This window comes from Moschus berezovskii, chromosome 21 (assembly GCF_049115385.1).
Source record: "Moschus berezovskii isolate FMDL1 chromosome 21, NW_MosBer_1.0, whole genome shotgun sequence".
NCBI classification, from domain to species: domain Eukaryota; kingdom Metazoa; phylum Chordata; class Mammalia; order Artiodactyla; family Moschidae; genus Moschus; species Moschus berezovskii.
The window spans coordinates 12,780,435-12,794,423 of record NC_142480.1 but is presented as its reverse complement, the minus strand read 5'-3'; the positions used below and the strand labels follow the sequence as shown (position 1 = coordinate 12,794,423).

The 13,989-nt window shown below is 48.7% G+C and overlaps 1 protein-coding gene across 1 annotated transcript in view; it reads left to right on the top strand.

Annotated features, from left to right (window-relative positions):
- The window catches only part of RIN3 (Ras and Rab interactor 3), a 136,434-nt gene that overhangs the window by 49,853 nt on the left and 72,592 nt on the right, over positions 1-13,989 (top strand). Inside the window, 1 exon segment of the mRNA XM_055418407.2 lies at positions 12,433-12,550. Within this exon segment, the coding sequence (XP_055274382.2) occupies positions 12,433-12,550 (118 nt within the window).

The following is a 13,989-nucleotide window of genomic DNA, read 5'->3' as shown; positions in this document are numbered from 1 at the left end:
CAGCTCTTACTGAAATCAGCTGGTTTTCCCAAAATTCATCATGCTGACTGAAGGTGGACAGGGAGGGGCTCGCATGCCAGCCAGGGGCTCAGCCCTCCTGGATTGCAGTGATTTACCTATAAAACTAACCCTGAAGTTTGGGAAAAATCCCAGGCCACTGATGCTAGGAGAGACTCTTCTAGATGGAAGGAGTCCTGGACCCTTTTGTCCCTCTCCCGGACTAGACTGGAAAAGCCAGCTCAGAGAGTGGAAGTGACTTGCCGAAGGGAATAGCAAGCCAGGGTCAGCACTAGGAGGGATGCCGTATCCTGCCTCATAGCCCAGGGCTCTGGCCACGACCCCACTGTAGGCTTCAGAGGGTGGGGATGGGCGAATCCTAGCTCTTCAAAGAAAACTGGATTCTCAGAGCATGGGGTGGGCTTGTCACCCATCAGCTTGTACAGTTGGGGGAAGAGGATTCTTCTGCTTTTTTGCAAGTTTCTAATCTAATGTATTGGGGGAGCTGACAAAAGGGGAATAAATAATGAGGGAACAGAAGGAGTGGGCTGACTCAGATGTCGGCTCAACAAGGCACCAGATGACGCTTCTACCCATAGAGGAGAGAGGTTGAGTGAGGACGCTGGGGCACAGTAAGCTTTGGCCCCGCTTAATCAGGGAAGGCTTTCAGGAGCACTTGCTCAGGGAGAGTCCCAGTGTGGGCATGAGTGTGACCTGCTCCATCCTGGACAGCCCACACACAGGGATCCTGGCAGTGGACAGAGAAGGCCGCGGGGCCTGGACTTGCCACCTCATGTTCCCTCTCTGCTCACCTTGAGCTCATCCTTTCACTCGGGGCTGAGACATGAAGTCTGGAGCTGCTAGTGAGGATGTCTTTGCATGTCCAAGGTGCCTGGTGCTCTGCATGTTACCTTTCTGACTATAGAGCCATTCATGAACGAGAGGATGGGAATGCCACCTCCACACCGCAGGGGACTCTGAGGCAGGTAGAGACACCATACATTGTGTGCATGCTAAGTCACTTCAGTTGTGTCCAACTCTTTGTGACCCTATGGATTGTAGCCCACCAGGCTCCTCTGTCTATGGGATTCTCCAGGCAAGATTACTGGAATGCATTGCCATGCCCTCCTCCAAGGGATCTTCCCAACCCAAGGATCAAACACAAGTCTTATCTTATGTCTCCTGCATTGGCAGGCAGGTTGTTTACCACTAGTGCCATCTGGAAAGCCCCATACCATATATTGGGTGTTTATTATATAGCAGGCACTCTACTGAAGTCACCTGGGCACTTTCAATAATCTTTTGAGGCACTAGGTCAGCTGGGAATGCTTTCAGTTCAAGTAATGGTAGCTTCAACCATAAGGCGACTATTGCTTGCTGCTGCTGCTGCTAAGTCGCTTCAGTCGCGTCCGACTCTGTGCGACCCCATAGACGGCAGCCCACCAGGCTCCCCCGTCCCTGGGATTCTCCAGGCAAGAACACTGGAGTGGGTTGCCATTTCCTTCTCCAATGCATGAAAGTGAAAAGTGAAAGTGAAGTCGCTCAGTCGTGTCCGACCCTCAGCGACCCCATGGACTGCAGCCCACCAGGCTCCTCCATCCATGGGATTTTTCAGGCATTTGCTTACCTAATGAGAAATCTGAAGGTTTGGGGTTTAGGGCTAGTTTAGTAGTTAACAGATGACAGTGAGAGACTTTATTTTGGGGGGCTCAAAAATCACTGCAGATGGTGACTGCAGCCATGAAATTAAAAGACGCTTACTCCATGGAAGAAAAGCTATGACCAACCTAGACAGCATATTAAAATCAGAGACATTACTTTGCCAACAAAGGTCCATCTAGTCAAAGCTATGGTTTTTCCAGTAGTCATGTATAGATGTGAGAATTGGACTATAAAGAAAGCTGAGCACCAAAGAATTTATGCTTTTGAACTGTGGTGTTGGAGAAGACTCTGTGTCCCTTGGACTGCAAGGAACTCCAACCAGTCCATCCTAAAGGAGATCAGTCCTGAATAGTCACTGGAAGGACTGATGCTAAAGCTGAAGCTCCAATACTTTGGCCACCTGATGTGAAGAACTGACTCACTGGAAAAGACCCTGATGCTGGGAAAGAGTGAAGGCAGGAGGAGAAGTGGACTACAGTGGATGAGATGGTTGGATGGCATCACCTATGCGATGGACATGAGTTTGAGCAACCTCTGGGAGTTGGTGATGGACAGGGAGGCCTGGTGTGCTGCAGTTCATGGGGTCACAAATAGTCAGACATGACTGAGCGACTGAACTGACTGATGTCTTCAAGACCTAAGTTCTTTCCACATTTCTGTTCCCTCATTTTCAAGGTTGGCTTTCAAGAGTCTTGGGTTTGTCACCTCATGGTTACAAATTAGTGGCTACAGCTCCAGCCATCTCATCCATTGAAAAGCAGGAGGTCATGGGCCAAAGGCTTTCTTCTCTTGGGATCAGTCTTTTTGTCAGGGAACAGATGTTTCTGCAGATACCTCATTGACCACTCCTGACTGTGAGGGTAGCTGGGGAAGGGAGTGAGTGGCAGAGGTCAGTTATCAGGGAGAGGGAGGGGACTGGTTCTTGGGAACTAACTCATAGTGACCATTACAGACAGGAACTATCAGATTCCCATTTTGCAGAGCAAGGAGCAGCCCTGGAGCAGTCACACAGCTCAGAGTGGCCAACTAAGGACCGAACTCTGTAGAGTCTGGCTCCAGAGCCCATGGACTGAAGTCTTACACGGAAGGGCCCCAAGGCCCAACACTCTGGATCTTCCCCTTTCTCTCTCTCTTTGCCAGTCCTCTCCTGTACTGTTTTCTCATCTGTACAAGGGGTCAAATATTCTAAACCCCGGGGAAGGAGTTGCTGCGAGGTATTTAAAACCTCCAGCCAAGTGTCTGGCATAGAAACATGCTCAGTTGATACTTGGTGGGTTGGCTGGGTTGGAGGACACATAGGAGGTCACAACCCCAGCCTGAAGGTCACTGGCCTTGCATTCTTGTCCTGGCTCTGCCACCAACAAGGATGTCTTTTTGCATCTCTGGGTCTTGGTTTCTTTAGCTGTAGAGTGAGGAGCTGAATACATCTGTAGCTTTCAGATTTCCCCACTGAGCTCTGGGGGCCCCTCAGCAGCACCTAATAGAAGGAAAGTGGGAGATACCCAAAGGATGAGGCCTCACCTCCTCATACTCCACAGCTATACCATTACCTACCATGGCATGTGAACCAATCCTAGGTCTAGTAGCTTGAAACAGTCACCATTTGACTTTCTCAGGATTCTGTAGGTCAGCAGTTTGGGCTGGGTTCTGCTGAGTGGTTCTTCTGCTGATGTCTTCTGGGATCAACCAAACAGCTGTAGTCATCTGGCAGCTTGACTAGGTCTGGTTGGCCTGAGATGGCCTTGACCACTGTCTGGCAGGTGGTGCCAGTGTGGGCTGGGCCTCATGACTCCAGCAGACTCACTCAGCCTTCTACATGTGACAGTTATGGTTCAAAAGGGTGAGCATGGAAGCCGGCACGCCTCTTAAGGCCTAGGCTTAGAACTCAACACCACCACTGCTGCTGCATTCTTCTGGTCAAAAGCAAGTCCCAGGCTAGCCTTCCAGGTGCAGGGAAATAGATTCTACCTCTTGATGGAAGGAGCTGCAAAGAATTTCTGGCCATTTTTAATCTGCCCCGTAGATGATCTTTGATTCTGTCTTCCTAGCTCTTATTTTGGAAAAAAAGATACGTAGTAATAATCTTATTAAGGATCATTTATTTGTCAAATGAGATTGAAAGTGAAAGTGTTAGTCATCCAATGTGTCCAACTCTTTGTGACCCTGTGGACTATAACCTGCTAGGCTCCTCTGTCCATGGAATTCTCCAGGCAAGAACACTGGAGTGGGTTGCCATTTCCTTCTCTAGGGGATCTTCCCAATCCAGGGATCAAATTCAGGTCTCCTGCATTGCAAGCAGATTCTTCACTGTCTGAGCCACCAGGAAAGCCCCTCTTTGCAAATAAAAATCTTAGCATGTGGTTTAGTGCTCAGTAAATGGTAGCAGTCTATAATAATAATAATAAATATCTTTAAGTGCCTACTCTGTGCCAAGCATTCATATACGTGGTCAACAATTCTCATGGAAACCCTGAGAGATAGATATTATTATACTCAGGCTCAGATGAGGAAATTGAGACCAAAGAAGTAAAAGTAACTTGCCTACGGACACACAGCTGATAAAGATCAGAGCTGAAACTCAAGTCCCCCTGGGGCTCTAAAAAGTGGGCTGCCAGGGGGTGAGCAGGTAGAAACAGAAGTAAGATGGGCTTGGGAAATTTGCACATGGACCCCCCGAGGGTGCTGGAGTGGGAGCTCTGGGTGGCACACCCAGCCCATTAGCCTTCTGGGTGTTCACCTGCAGCAACCACTGTGGGCAGCATCTCTGTAGAGAATAAGCAGCGGTCACCCAGAGAGGATGAGGGGCAAGGGGAACACGGACAGTTTACTCAGATGCTCTTCTCCTGGAACCAGCTTTGGCTAAACTCTGCTGGGTTTAAGCACAGGAGTTGTACCCTAATCTAGAACACTTTGCAGGAGTTACCATTCTGCATATGTTCTTGCAGTGAGTCGTACAATGACACTGTTTTTGAGGTGCCATCTGTGAATACTTCCTGGAAGGGACCCTGTGACTAGCTGAGCAGCTAAACCTCCCCAAAGGGGAATGCAGAAGAGACCATCCTATTCCAATGGATAATGACCAATGCAGACCACTGACCGGGGTTCTGCCGATAGCAGGCCCCTGTCAATGCCCTCTCCCTCACTGCCATCTGGGCAGGAAGGGTCAGAGGACTCCTTGAGCCTCCCTTCCTTCTCCCCCCTAATAAATTCATCTCCCCAAACCCCTCACCCAATGCATTATCTTAGTTTTTCAGATAAGAGCCCCAGGACTTGGCCATGGCAGAAGGAACGGCTACAGGAGGCTCTGTGGCCATGCCTAAAGGGTGGGTGTTGTGCACTCAGAATTGGGAACCTGAGCCCAGCCAGGGGTACTTTCCACCCAAGTCTGCACCCCTGCCCTGCAATGACTAGTTAACACAGACTCGATGGCAAGAGATAAGTGAGATGTTCTCGGTGATGCCCAGGTCTGCATCTTGCTTCTGCATTTCCTGTTTGCATGGCCTTGGGTTTCTTTAACCTCTCTGTGCCCTGAGTCTTCACCCATCAGAAGGAATGGTAATAGAGCCTACCTCACCCAGCCATGAGGGAGCTGGATGATGCAAGGTGTAAGGTTCCTGATCCAGAGCACAGACGTCAGCTGCTGTTTAAATTTCTGCTCCTTACTTGCAGCTGAACCCCTTCTCAAGGAAATCCGTTCTGAGTCTTTTTCACAAGAAACACATGTAGTAGACTGAGCCCCAGTTCTAGATGGAGCCCGAGACTGGGAGGTTGAGGAATGTAAACCAGCCATGATCAAGGAAGGCAGAAGCAGATGGAAAATTAATTCTTACTGAGCATCAGGAGAAACCCTCTTATCTCACTGGGTGCCTCCCTACATAACATCTCAGTTACTCCTCCCAACACAGAAGGGCAGGGCTTTGGTTTCATTTCTTCTTTCTGCTAGGTGGTTGTGGGTGTTATCCCAATTTACAAATACAAACACTGAGGTTTAGAGAAGCTACGGAATGACCCAGGGCCATAGAGCTCATTGCAGGCTGCACAGGGCCCTCTGGGAGCCCAGGAAGAAATGCAGATGATGACAGATCTTGACTGTCAAATGCAGATTTGACTCTTCCTGCAGCTGGAGGAGTTCCTGTGAAAGGGCTCTTATCTTCTTTCTTTCTATCTGTGGAACAGGAGGGTGGCGAACAGGGTCAGTGTCTCAGCAGAGTAAAGAAATCTAGAAATAGTTATGAGCTGGGTGTGAAAGAGCCAGTTAGGTTGCAGGGTAGCATTGCAGGAGGTTCCAGTTGAGGCTGCCAATGGTGATTTGTCATTGCAGTCACCCTAGGCAGGGATCGGTGGGGGTCAAATAGTCCAGGAAGAAGGAAACCATCAGTAGAATAAGATATCTACATTGGAGACTTCCCTGGCAGTCTAGTGGTTAAGATTTAGCCTTCCAATTCTGGGGGTTATGGGCTCTATCCCTGGTTGGGGAGCTGAGATCCCACATGCCTCGTGGCCAAAAAACAAATCATAAAACAAACAATATTGTAACAAATTCAATAAGGACTTTAAAAATAACCCACATCAAAAACATAAAAATTAAAAGATATGTTGTACTGTGGCCCTGACCCTCCATAGATCTCTCTCTCTCTTGCTCTCTCTAATAAAAAAAATGTCCATCCTTCTGATAGGTATCCTTATTATCTTGTTTTGTTCTCGTGTATTTTCTTTTGTGGAAAAAAAAAAAAAAAAAATTGGCTGGTGGCATTTTCCCCAATGGGTCATGTTTGAAATCACTTCCTTCCCTCCTGTGCCATTCCTGACACTCCAGGATGGCAAGGGGCAGCTCTGCTATGTGCATGTGCTTCTGGACAATGACCTGGGCTTGTGTCTCCTCCTGCCCCCACCCCAACACACATGTGTATGCCACCCTTGTAAAGAGAGCTCTTGTCCTCCAGAGACAGAATTTATGCTAGTTTGGTTTCAGTTCAGGAGGGCCCCAGCCTCAGCTCCTGCCTGGGCTCAGGGTCGAGGATCCAGCTTTGCTGTCTGCCTTCCCAGGGACACCCCTGGCTCCTGCTGGGCACCCTCCCCTTCAGAGCTCCAGGAGGGGAGCCCTGGGTTCTGCCCAGAGTCCCCTCGTTCCTCACTTTACCCCCACACACACACACACATTCATTTACACATTGATGCACTTGTGTGCACACTCACACATGTTCACTCGACTCTTGAACAGTTCTCTGATATCAACTGTCCTACAGTTGTAGGATGTCCTACCATTCAAATCTGACACTACCCAAAGTGAACACAGACCCCATAAGTTAAAGGGAAGGTTCCTCCAAAGACTACTCTTACTGCAGATGCCAGACACAAGTGGGGTCCCCAGGATCCTCACACTTCTGACTTGGGTACAAACATCACCCCTTCTTTAGATTTGACAATTTGCTAGAAAGATCCAGAGGACTCACTGAAAGCACTATGCTTACGCTGACAGTTTGACTGTGAGACTCAAGAGCAGCTGAACGAGACACACAGGGATGAGGTCTGGGTGGAGAGGGCCACACGGAGCTTCCATACCCTCTCCCCATGGAATCTGGGCACAGCACCCTCCCCACATATCAGTGTGTTCGCCAACCAGGAGATTAAATCATTGCCCCGGACTTAAACTCAATCCGCAGTCCCTCTTCCCTCCCCAGAGGTAGAAGTGGGTCTGTGGGTTCCAGTCCTCTAATTATGTGACTGTCTTTCAGGGGCAGCCCCTTCATTAAGGTCCCACCTGAGCCACCTGTTAACATAAACTCAGATGTGGTCCAAAGGGGCTCTTTATGAACTGTGAAAGACCCCCATCATTCAGGAAATTCCAAGGGTTTCTGAATCTCTGTGCCAGGAACTGGGGAAAAAGACCAGATGTATTTTTTTATAGCAGCCACAGGCTAATTCTCACACACACGTACTCATTCTCTCTTTCTGTCTCACACACATGCTCACTCACTCCCACATTCCCTCACACATGCTGGTTCCCATGGACCTGATAGGTTTGAGGTACCTGGATCTTGATGAAAGTGAAAGAGGAGAGTGAAAAAGCTCGCTTGAAGCTCAACATTCAAAAAACAAAGATCTTGGCATCTGGTCCCATCATTTCATGGCAAATAGATGGGGAAACAATGGAAACAGTGACAGACTTTATTTTCTTGGGCTCCAAAGTCACTGCAGATGGTGACTGCAGCCATGAAATTAAAAGATGCTTGTTCCTTGGAAGAAAAGCTATGACCAATCTAGACAGCATATTAAAAAGCAGAGACCTTACCTTGCTGACAAAGATCCATCTAGTCAAAGCTATGGTTTTTCCAGTAGTCATGTATGAATGTGAGAGTTGGAACATAAAGAGGGCTGAGCACCGAAGAATTGATGCTTTTGAACTGTGGTGTTGGAGAAGACCCTTGAGAATCCCTTGGACTGCAAGGAGATCAAACCAGTCCATCCTAAAGGAGATCAGTCCTGAATATTCATTGGAAGGACTGATGCTGAAGCTGAAACTCCAATATTTTGGCCACCTGATGTGAAGAACTGACTCATTTGAAAAGACCCTGATGCTGGGAAAGATTGAAGGTAGGAGGAGAAGGGGTTGACAGAGGATGAGATGGTTGAATGGTATCACCAACTCAATGGACATGAGTTTGAGCAAGCTCTGGGAGTTGGTGATGGACAGGGAAACCTGGCATGCTGCAGTCGATGGGGTTGCGAAGAGTCAGACACAACTGAGCAATTGAACTGAGCTAATGCTGACCTATATCTCTGAAGAGGAGCCAAAGTGACCTCTTTTCTTTGAAGGGTGCATTCGTAGGGGCAGTTCAGGTCCAGGTGAACATATCAGTTCAGAGATGCTGCTGCTCACAGCAGGCAAGGCTGTGCCAGGAGTGCAGAGAGGCACCTAGAGGAGAGCCTGCCTCCTGCTAGGTCCCCGAGGAGGTGCCTTCCAGGTGGGGTGCCAGCACCCCCACCCACCTCCCGTTTCTGCCCCAGAAGCCTCTCTACTGCCTTCCTCCACTCACTGGGCTCTCAGGTTCTCTCCAGCCCGCCCTGTGAGAGGAGAGGCTGGAAACCTCATTTCTGACCTCAGTTCAAGGACTAATGGGTACCTTGTGTCCCTGCTCCCAGGAAGCACTCTCCCAGAGAGCAGACGCTTATACCAAGAGACCACCCTCTGTGGGCTGGGTACGGGGCTAAAGGGCCTGAGCTCAGATCTCAGGCCCAGCCCTAAAGAGCCTGGCGGGCTATGGTCCATTAGAAGAAAGTGTTAGTCGCTCAGTTATGTCCGATTCTTTGCGACCCCATGGACTCTAGCCTACCAGGCTCCTCTGTCCATGGGATTTCCCAGGTAAGAATACTGGAGTGGGTTGCCATTTCCTCCTCCAGGGGATCTTCCCGACCCAGGGATTGAACCTGGGTCTCCTAAATTGCAGATAGATTCTTTACCATCTGAGCCACCAGGGAAGCCCCATTGGGTTATGGTCCATAGGGTTGCAAAGATTTGGACATGACTGAAGCAACTTAGCATGCATCAACAATTTAATGACATTGAATTAACAATTCTAATACTATAGCATTATCATCATAAATTTGTTGTTGTTTTTCAGTCGCTAAGTCGAATCTGACTCTTTGCAACCCCATGGACTGCAGCACACCAGGCTTCCCGGTCCTTCACTGTCTCCCGGAGTTTGGTCACTTTCATGTCCATTGAGTCAGTGATGCCATCTAACCATCTCTTCTGCCTCCCTCTTCTCCTTTTGCCTTCCATCTTTCCCAGCATCAGGGTCTCTTCCAGTGAGTCAGCTCTTTGCATCAACTGGCCAAAGTATTGGAGCTTCAACTTCAACATCAGTCAAGTAGTAATCAGTTGCAATGGCAGGGAATTTGGAGCATCGCCCAAGAGGTGGTGGGACAGTGCCTTGCAGGGAGAAGGGAAGAAGCACCATCTCTATGTTCCTCCAGAGCCTCTTATGCTTGGAGCCGTGTACTCTGGAGGTCCCAGTGGCCCTGCTCCCCAAATTTTTCTCAGCATCTTTGACCTGGCTCCTGGCCTTCAAAACTCTAGCCTGGGCTCTTGGGAGGGGCTTAGACCCCTGGTTGGGGATTAGGGTGGAGGGGGGGACAGAGTGACCAAGTCCTTTCTCAGGAAAGGAAGGACTGACCCTACCCTGAGGGGAGGACCACTCCTCTCCCTCTTCCCCAGGGGCACGCCATGCCCTGGGAGGCTGGGGAGAGTCCAGAAGGCGTCTGTTATCACCTGGAAGGAGGGATGAGCCTGAGTGGGGCCAGGAGACTAAAAAGAACACTTTTAAAACCACAGAGTCTGTGAAAGGAAGCAGGGGCTCCCTCCCCATGATGGCCTTCTAGGGTTGGGGGGCACAGCCCCAAGGCAGCTGTGGCTATGACAGGGGAAAACTTCAGAGTCACAGTCCCTTTAGCTGAGCAGAATGGTCATCTGGAGCAGGACAAGTAAAAGTGAAACATCTATAAACATGCTGGCTCTGGTTTAGACTTCAGGTAATGCTTGGTTCAGTTCAGTTGCTCAGTCGTGTCCGACTCTTTGTGACCCCATGAATCACAGCACGCCAGGCCTCCCTGTCCATCACCAACTCCCGGAGTTCACTCAAACTCATGTCCATCGAGTCGGTGATGTCATCCAGCCATCTCATTCTCTTGTCGTCCCCTTCTCCTCCTGCCCCCAATCCCTCCCAGCATCAGTATTTTCCAGTGAGTCAACTCTTCACATGAGGTGGCCAAAGTAGTGAAGTTTCAGCTTTAGCATCAGTCCTTCCAATGAACACCCAGGATTGATCTCCTTTAGAATGGACTGGTTGGATCTCCTTGCAGTCCAAGGGACTCTCAAGAGTCTTCTCCAACACCACACTTCAAAAGCAGCAATTCTTCAGCGCTCAGCTTTCTTTATAGTTCAACTCTCACATCCATACATGACCACTGGAAAATCCATAGCCTTGACTAGACGGACCTTGGTTGGCAAAGTAATGCCTCTGCTTTTTAATATGCTATCTAGATTGGTCATAACTTTCCTTCCAAGGAGTAAGCGTCTTTTAATTTCATGGCTGCAGTCAGCATCCGCAGTGATTTTGGAGTCCAAAAAAATAAAGTCTGACATTGTTTCCACTGTTTCCCCATCTATTTCCCATGAAGTGATGGGACCAGATGCCATGATCTTTGTTTTCTGAATGTTGAGCTTCAAGCCAACCTTTTCACTCTCCTCTTTCACTTTCATCAAGAGGCTTTTGAGTTCCTCTTCACTTTCTGCCATAAGGGTGGTGTCATCTGCATATCTGAGGTTATTGATATTTCTCCCGGCATTCTTGATTCCAGCTTGTGCTTCTTCCAGCCCACCGTTCCTTATGATGTACTCTGCATATAAGTTAAATAAGCAGGGTGACAATATACAGCCTTGATTTACTCCTTTTCCTATTTGGAACCAGTCTGTTGTTCCATGTCCAGTTTTAACTGTTGCTTCCTGACCTGCATACAGGTTTCTCAAGAGGCAGGTCAGGTGGTCTGGTATTCCCATCTCTTTCAGAATTCTCCACAGTTTATTGTGATCCACACAGTTAAAGGCTTTGGCATAGTCAATAAAGCAGAAATAGTTGTTTTTGGCACTCTCTTGCTTTTTCCATGATCCAGCGGATGTTGGCAATTTGATCTCTGATTCCTCTGCCTTTTCTAAAACCAGCTTGAACATCTGGAAGTTCATGGTTCACGTATTGCTGAAGCCTGGCTTGGAGAATTTTGAACATGACTTTACTAGTGTGTGAGATGAGTGCAATTGTGCGGTAGTTTGAGCATTCTTTGGCATTGCATTTCTTTGGGATTGGAATGAAAACTGACCTTTACAAATAGGTCTTCGGGGCTCAGAGGCATCATTTTCGACTAGAGTAAATCCACAGGAGAAGAAAAGAAAAATTCCTCCCAGGCGGGATGAACAAGAAAGAGCTGTATAGCATGGGGTCCAGAGCATGGATACCAGTGAGCTGGGCTGAATCCCGGCTCTACCCCGTCAGCTGTGAAGCTCTGACCAGGAACAGCCTTCAGGGTGTGTCCTGCGGCCCAAGCCCATACAGGGATTTCCTCAGTCAGGCTTCACATCAGCCCGAAGAGCCAGGTCCTGTTAGGGTCAGGGAGCACCTCAGTTCCTTCATCTGTGAAGCAGGGCTAACAGCAAAACTCACGTCACAGGGTTATCGGGAGGATCAAGCAAGTAAACATATGCAAAGCATTCCTAACAGTTGCTGTCACAGCACAAGCCGTATATTAGTTATTTGCTATTTTTGTTTCCATGGGAAAAAAAATCGTGTGACTTGCCTAATATCCATGATTCTTTCCAGCCTCCCCCAGAGCATATGCACTAGGGTGTGAGTTGAAATTCAGCTGGTACGTTTGTGCTTTTCCAAAAGCAGTCCCCAGACCACTACCTGTGCCAGATTCAGCTGATTCCAGACCCACCCCCACCCCCAACAAACCAGCATCTCAGAGGGTGGGACACAGGAACCTGCCTTGACTTAGTTGACCTCCACCTCCATACACAAATGAGAAACTGAGGCATGCACATGGGCCGGGTGACACACGGCTCTTGGGACAGAACCCCGACGTGTCCTTGGGAATTCTTGACTCCCCCACCCTGCCTCTTGGTTTCTGGAACCCTCCAGGTGACTCCTATCTCACGGTTGTCTGTCCCACCTCGTGCCACATCTTTGACTCATGGAATGCCCTCTTCCTCCTTTGCAGACGTTCCTGGTCCGCCGGGACAGCAACTTGAAGCACCTGGTGCTCTGTGTCCACTTCCCCTCCCTGAACGAGAGCTCGTCCGAGGTGCTCGAATACACCATTAAAGAAGAAAAGTCGAGTGAGTACCACCTTCCCGCTCTGCCTCCAACCGCACAGCAGCAGCAGACGCTACACCCTGTGACCTCAGACACTCCTCTCAGGCCAGGAGGCTCTAAAATTAGAAGGAGGGGAAGCTTTCATCTGCTGCAGTTGTTTGACCCAGTTTGTTCTGAACTCGGGTTTCTCAATCAAAGTCAACGTGTTTCCACTCACCAGTGTCACAGTTTGATGGCTTTGCTTCTTCAAGGCCCCTGTGAAGTTTCCTTTTGTTTAGGTCATGCTGAAGAAAGGGAAGGAAAAGAGGGGAAGTGTCTGAGGCCCTGGATCCTAGTGACAGCTCAGCACTCAAACTGTGATCTTGGACAAGTCACTGAACCTCTCTGAGACTCAATTTTCGTATCTTTCAAATGGACAGAATAGTCTCTTCCTGTGTGTATCACATGGCCTTTGTGAGGGTCAAATGGGCAAACACTTTGAAAGACAAAAATCCTGTGTGTGCCCAGGGGTGCCAGGGGACAGGGGGCAGACTTGGGCCGCTGTGGGAAAATGTTTGGGGACCCCAGTCAAGGGTTGGTTTGTGTGCAACTGAAAGTGTTTGGGCTTCCCCCTCCTCTTATGCACCATGCCAAGTATTAAGATCCAAAAAGCTTAAATGAAGTCTGTAGACTATTCCGAGCACCAGCTCAGGTTCTCTTATAAATGGATCCAAGAATGTGGGAAGCTTTTTATTCTTGGTTAGCAGCAGAGTAACAACAGTTAAAAAAAGATAAAATATTTAAGTGTTTAGAATAGAAATACATAAGGTAATCAAATATTTGAATAATTGAATGTTACATGTTGTTTAGTCGCAAAGTCGTGTCTTGACTTTTCTGCAGCCCCATGGACTGTAGTCTGCCAGGGTCCTCTGTCCATGGGATTTCCCAGGCGGGAATACTGGAGTGGGTGGCCATTTCCTTCTCCACGGGATCTTCTCAACCCATGTCTCTTACGTCTTTTTCATGGGCAGGCGAGTTCTTTAGCATTGAGCCACCTGGGAAGCCCAAATGTTATATACATACAGTAAATATTTCTACAAATATTTATTCAATATTTTCGGGTGCTTGTTTCTTAAGAGACACTTGTGCCCAACACTGGGAAGATGCAAAGATGGAAAAACAGTGTTATGGCCTCAAGGCCCTCTCAGTCTAGTTGGAGGGTGACGGACATGGTGGGTGGGAGAGACACAGACCCCTGCCCTTGCTGTGCAGTGTGACAGCGGTAACTGCACAGGGACCTCCAGCTCAGGGGCACAGAGGCTGCAGACCATTGTGGGAAGGACTCTGGGAGGATGTGAAAGAGAAGGGAACACAGGCTGGATCCGGAAGAGTGAGGATGTTAATTTAACTATATGCTAATTTTCTAGCTCAGAGGCGGAGGAGAAAGCAAAAGCAGGGGCAGATTCCTGTTCTTGCCAAACAC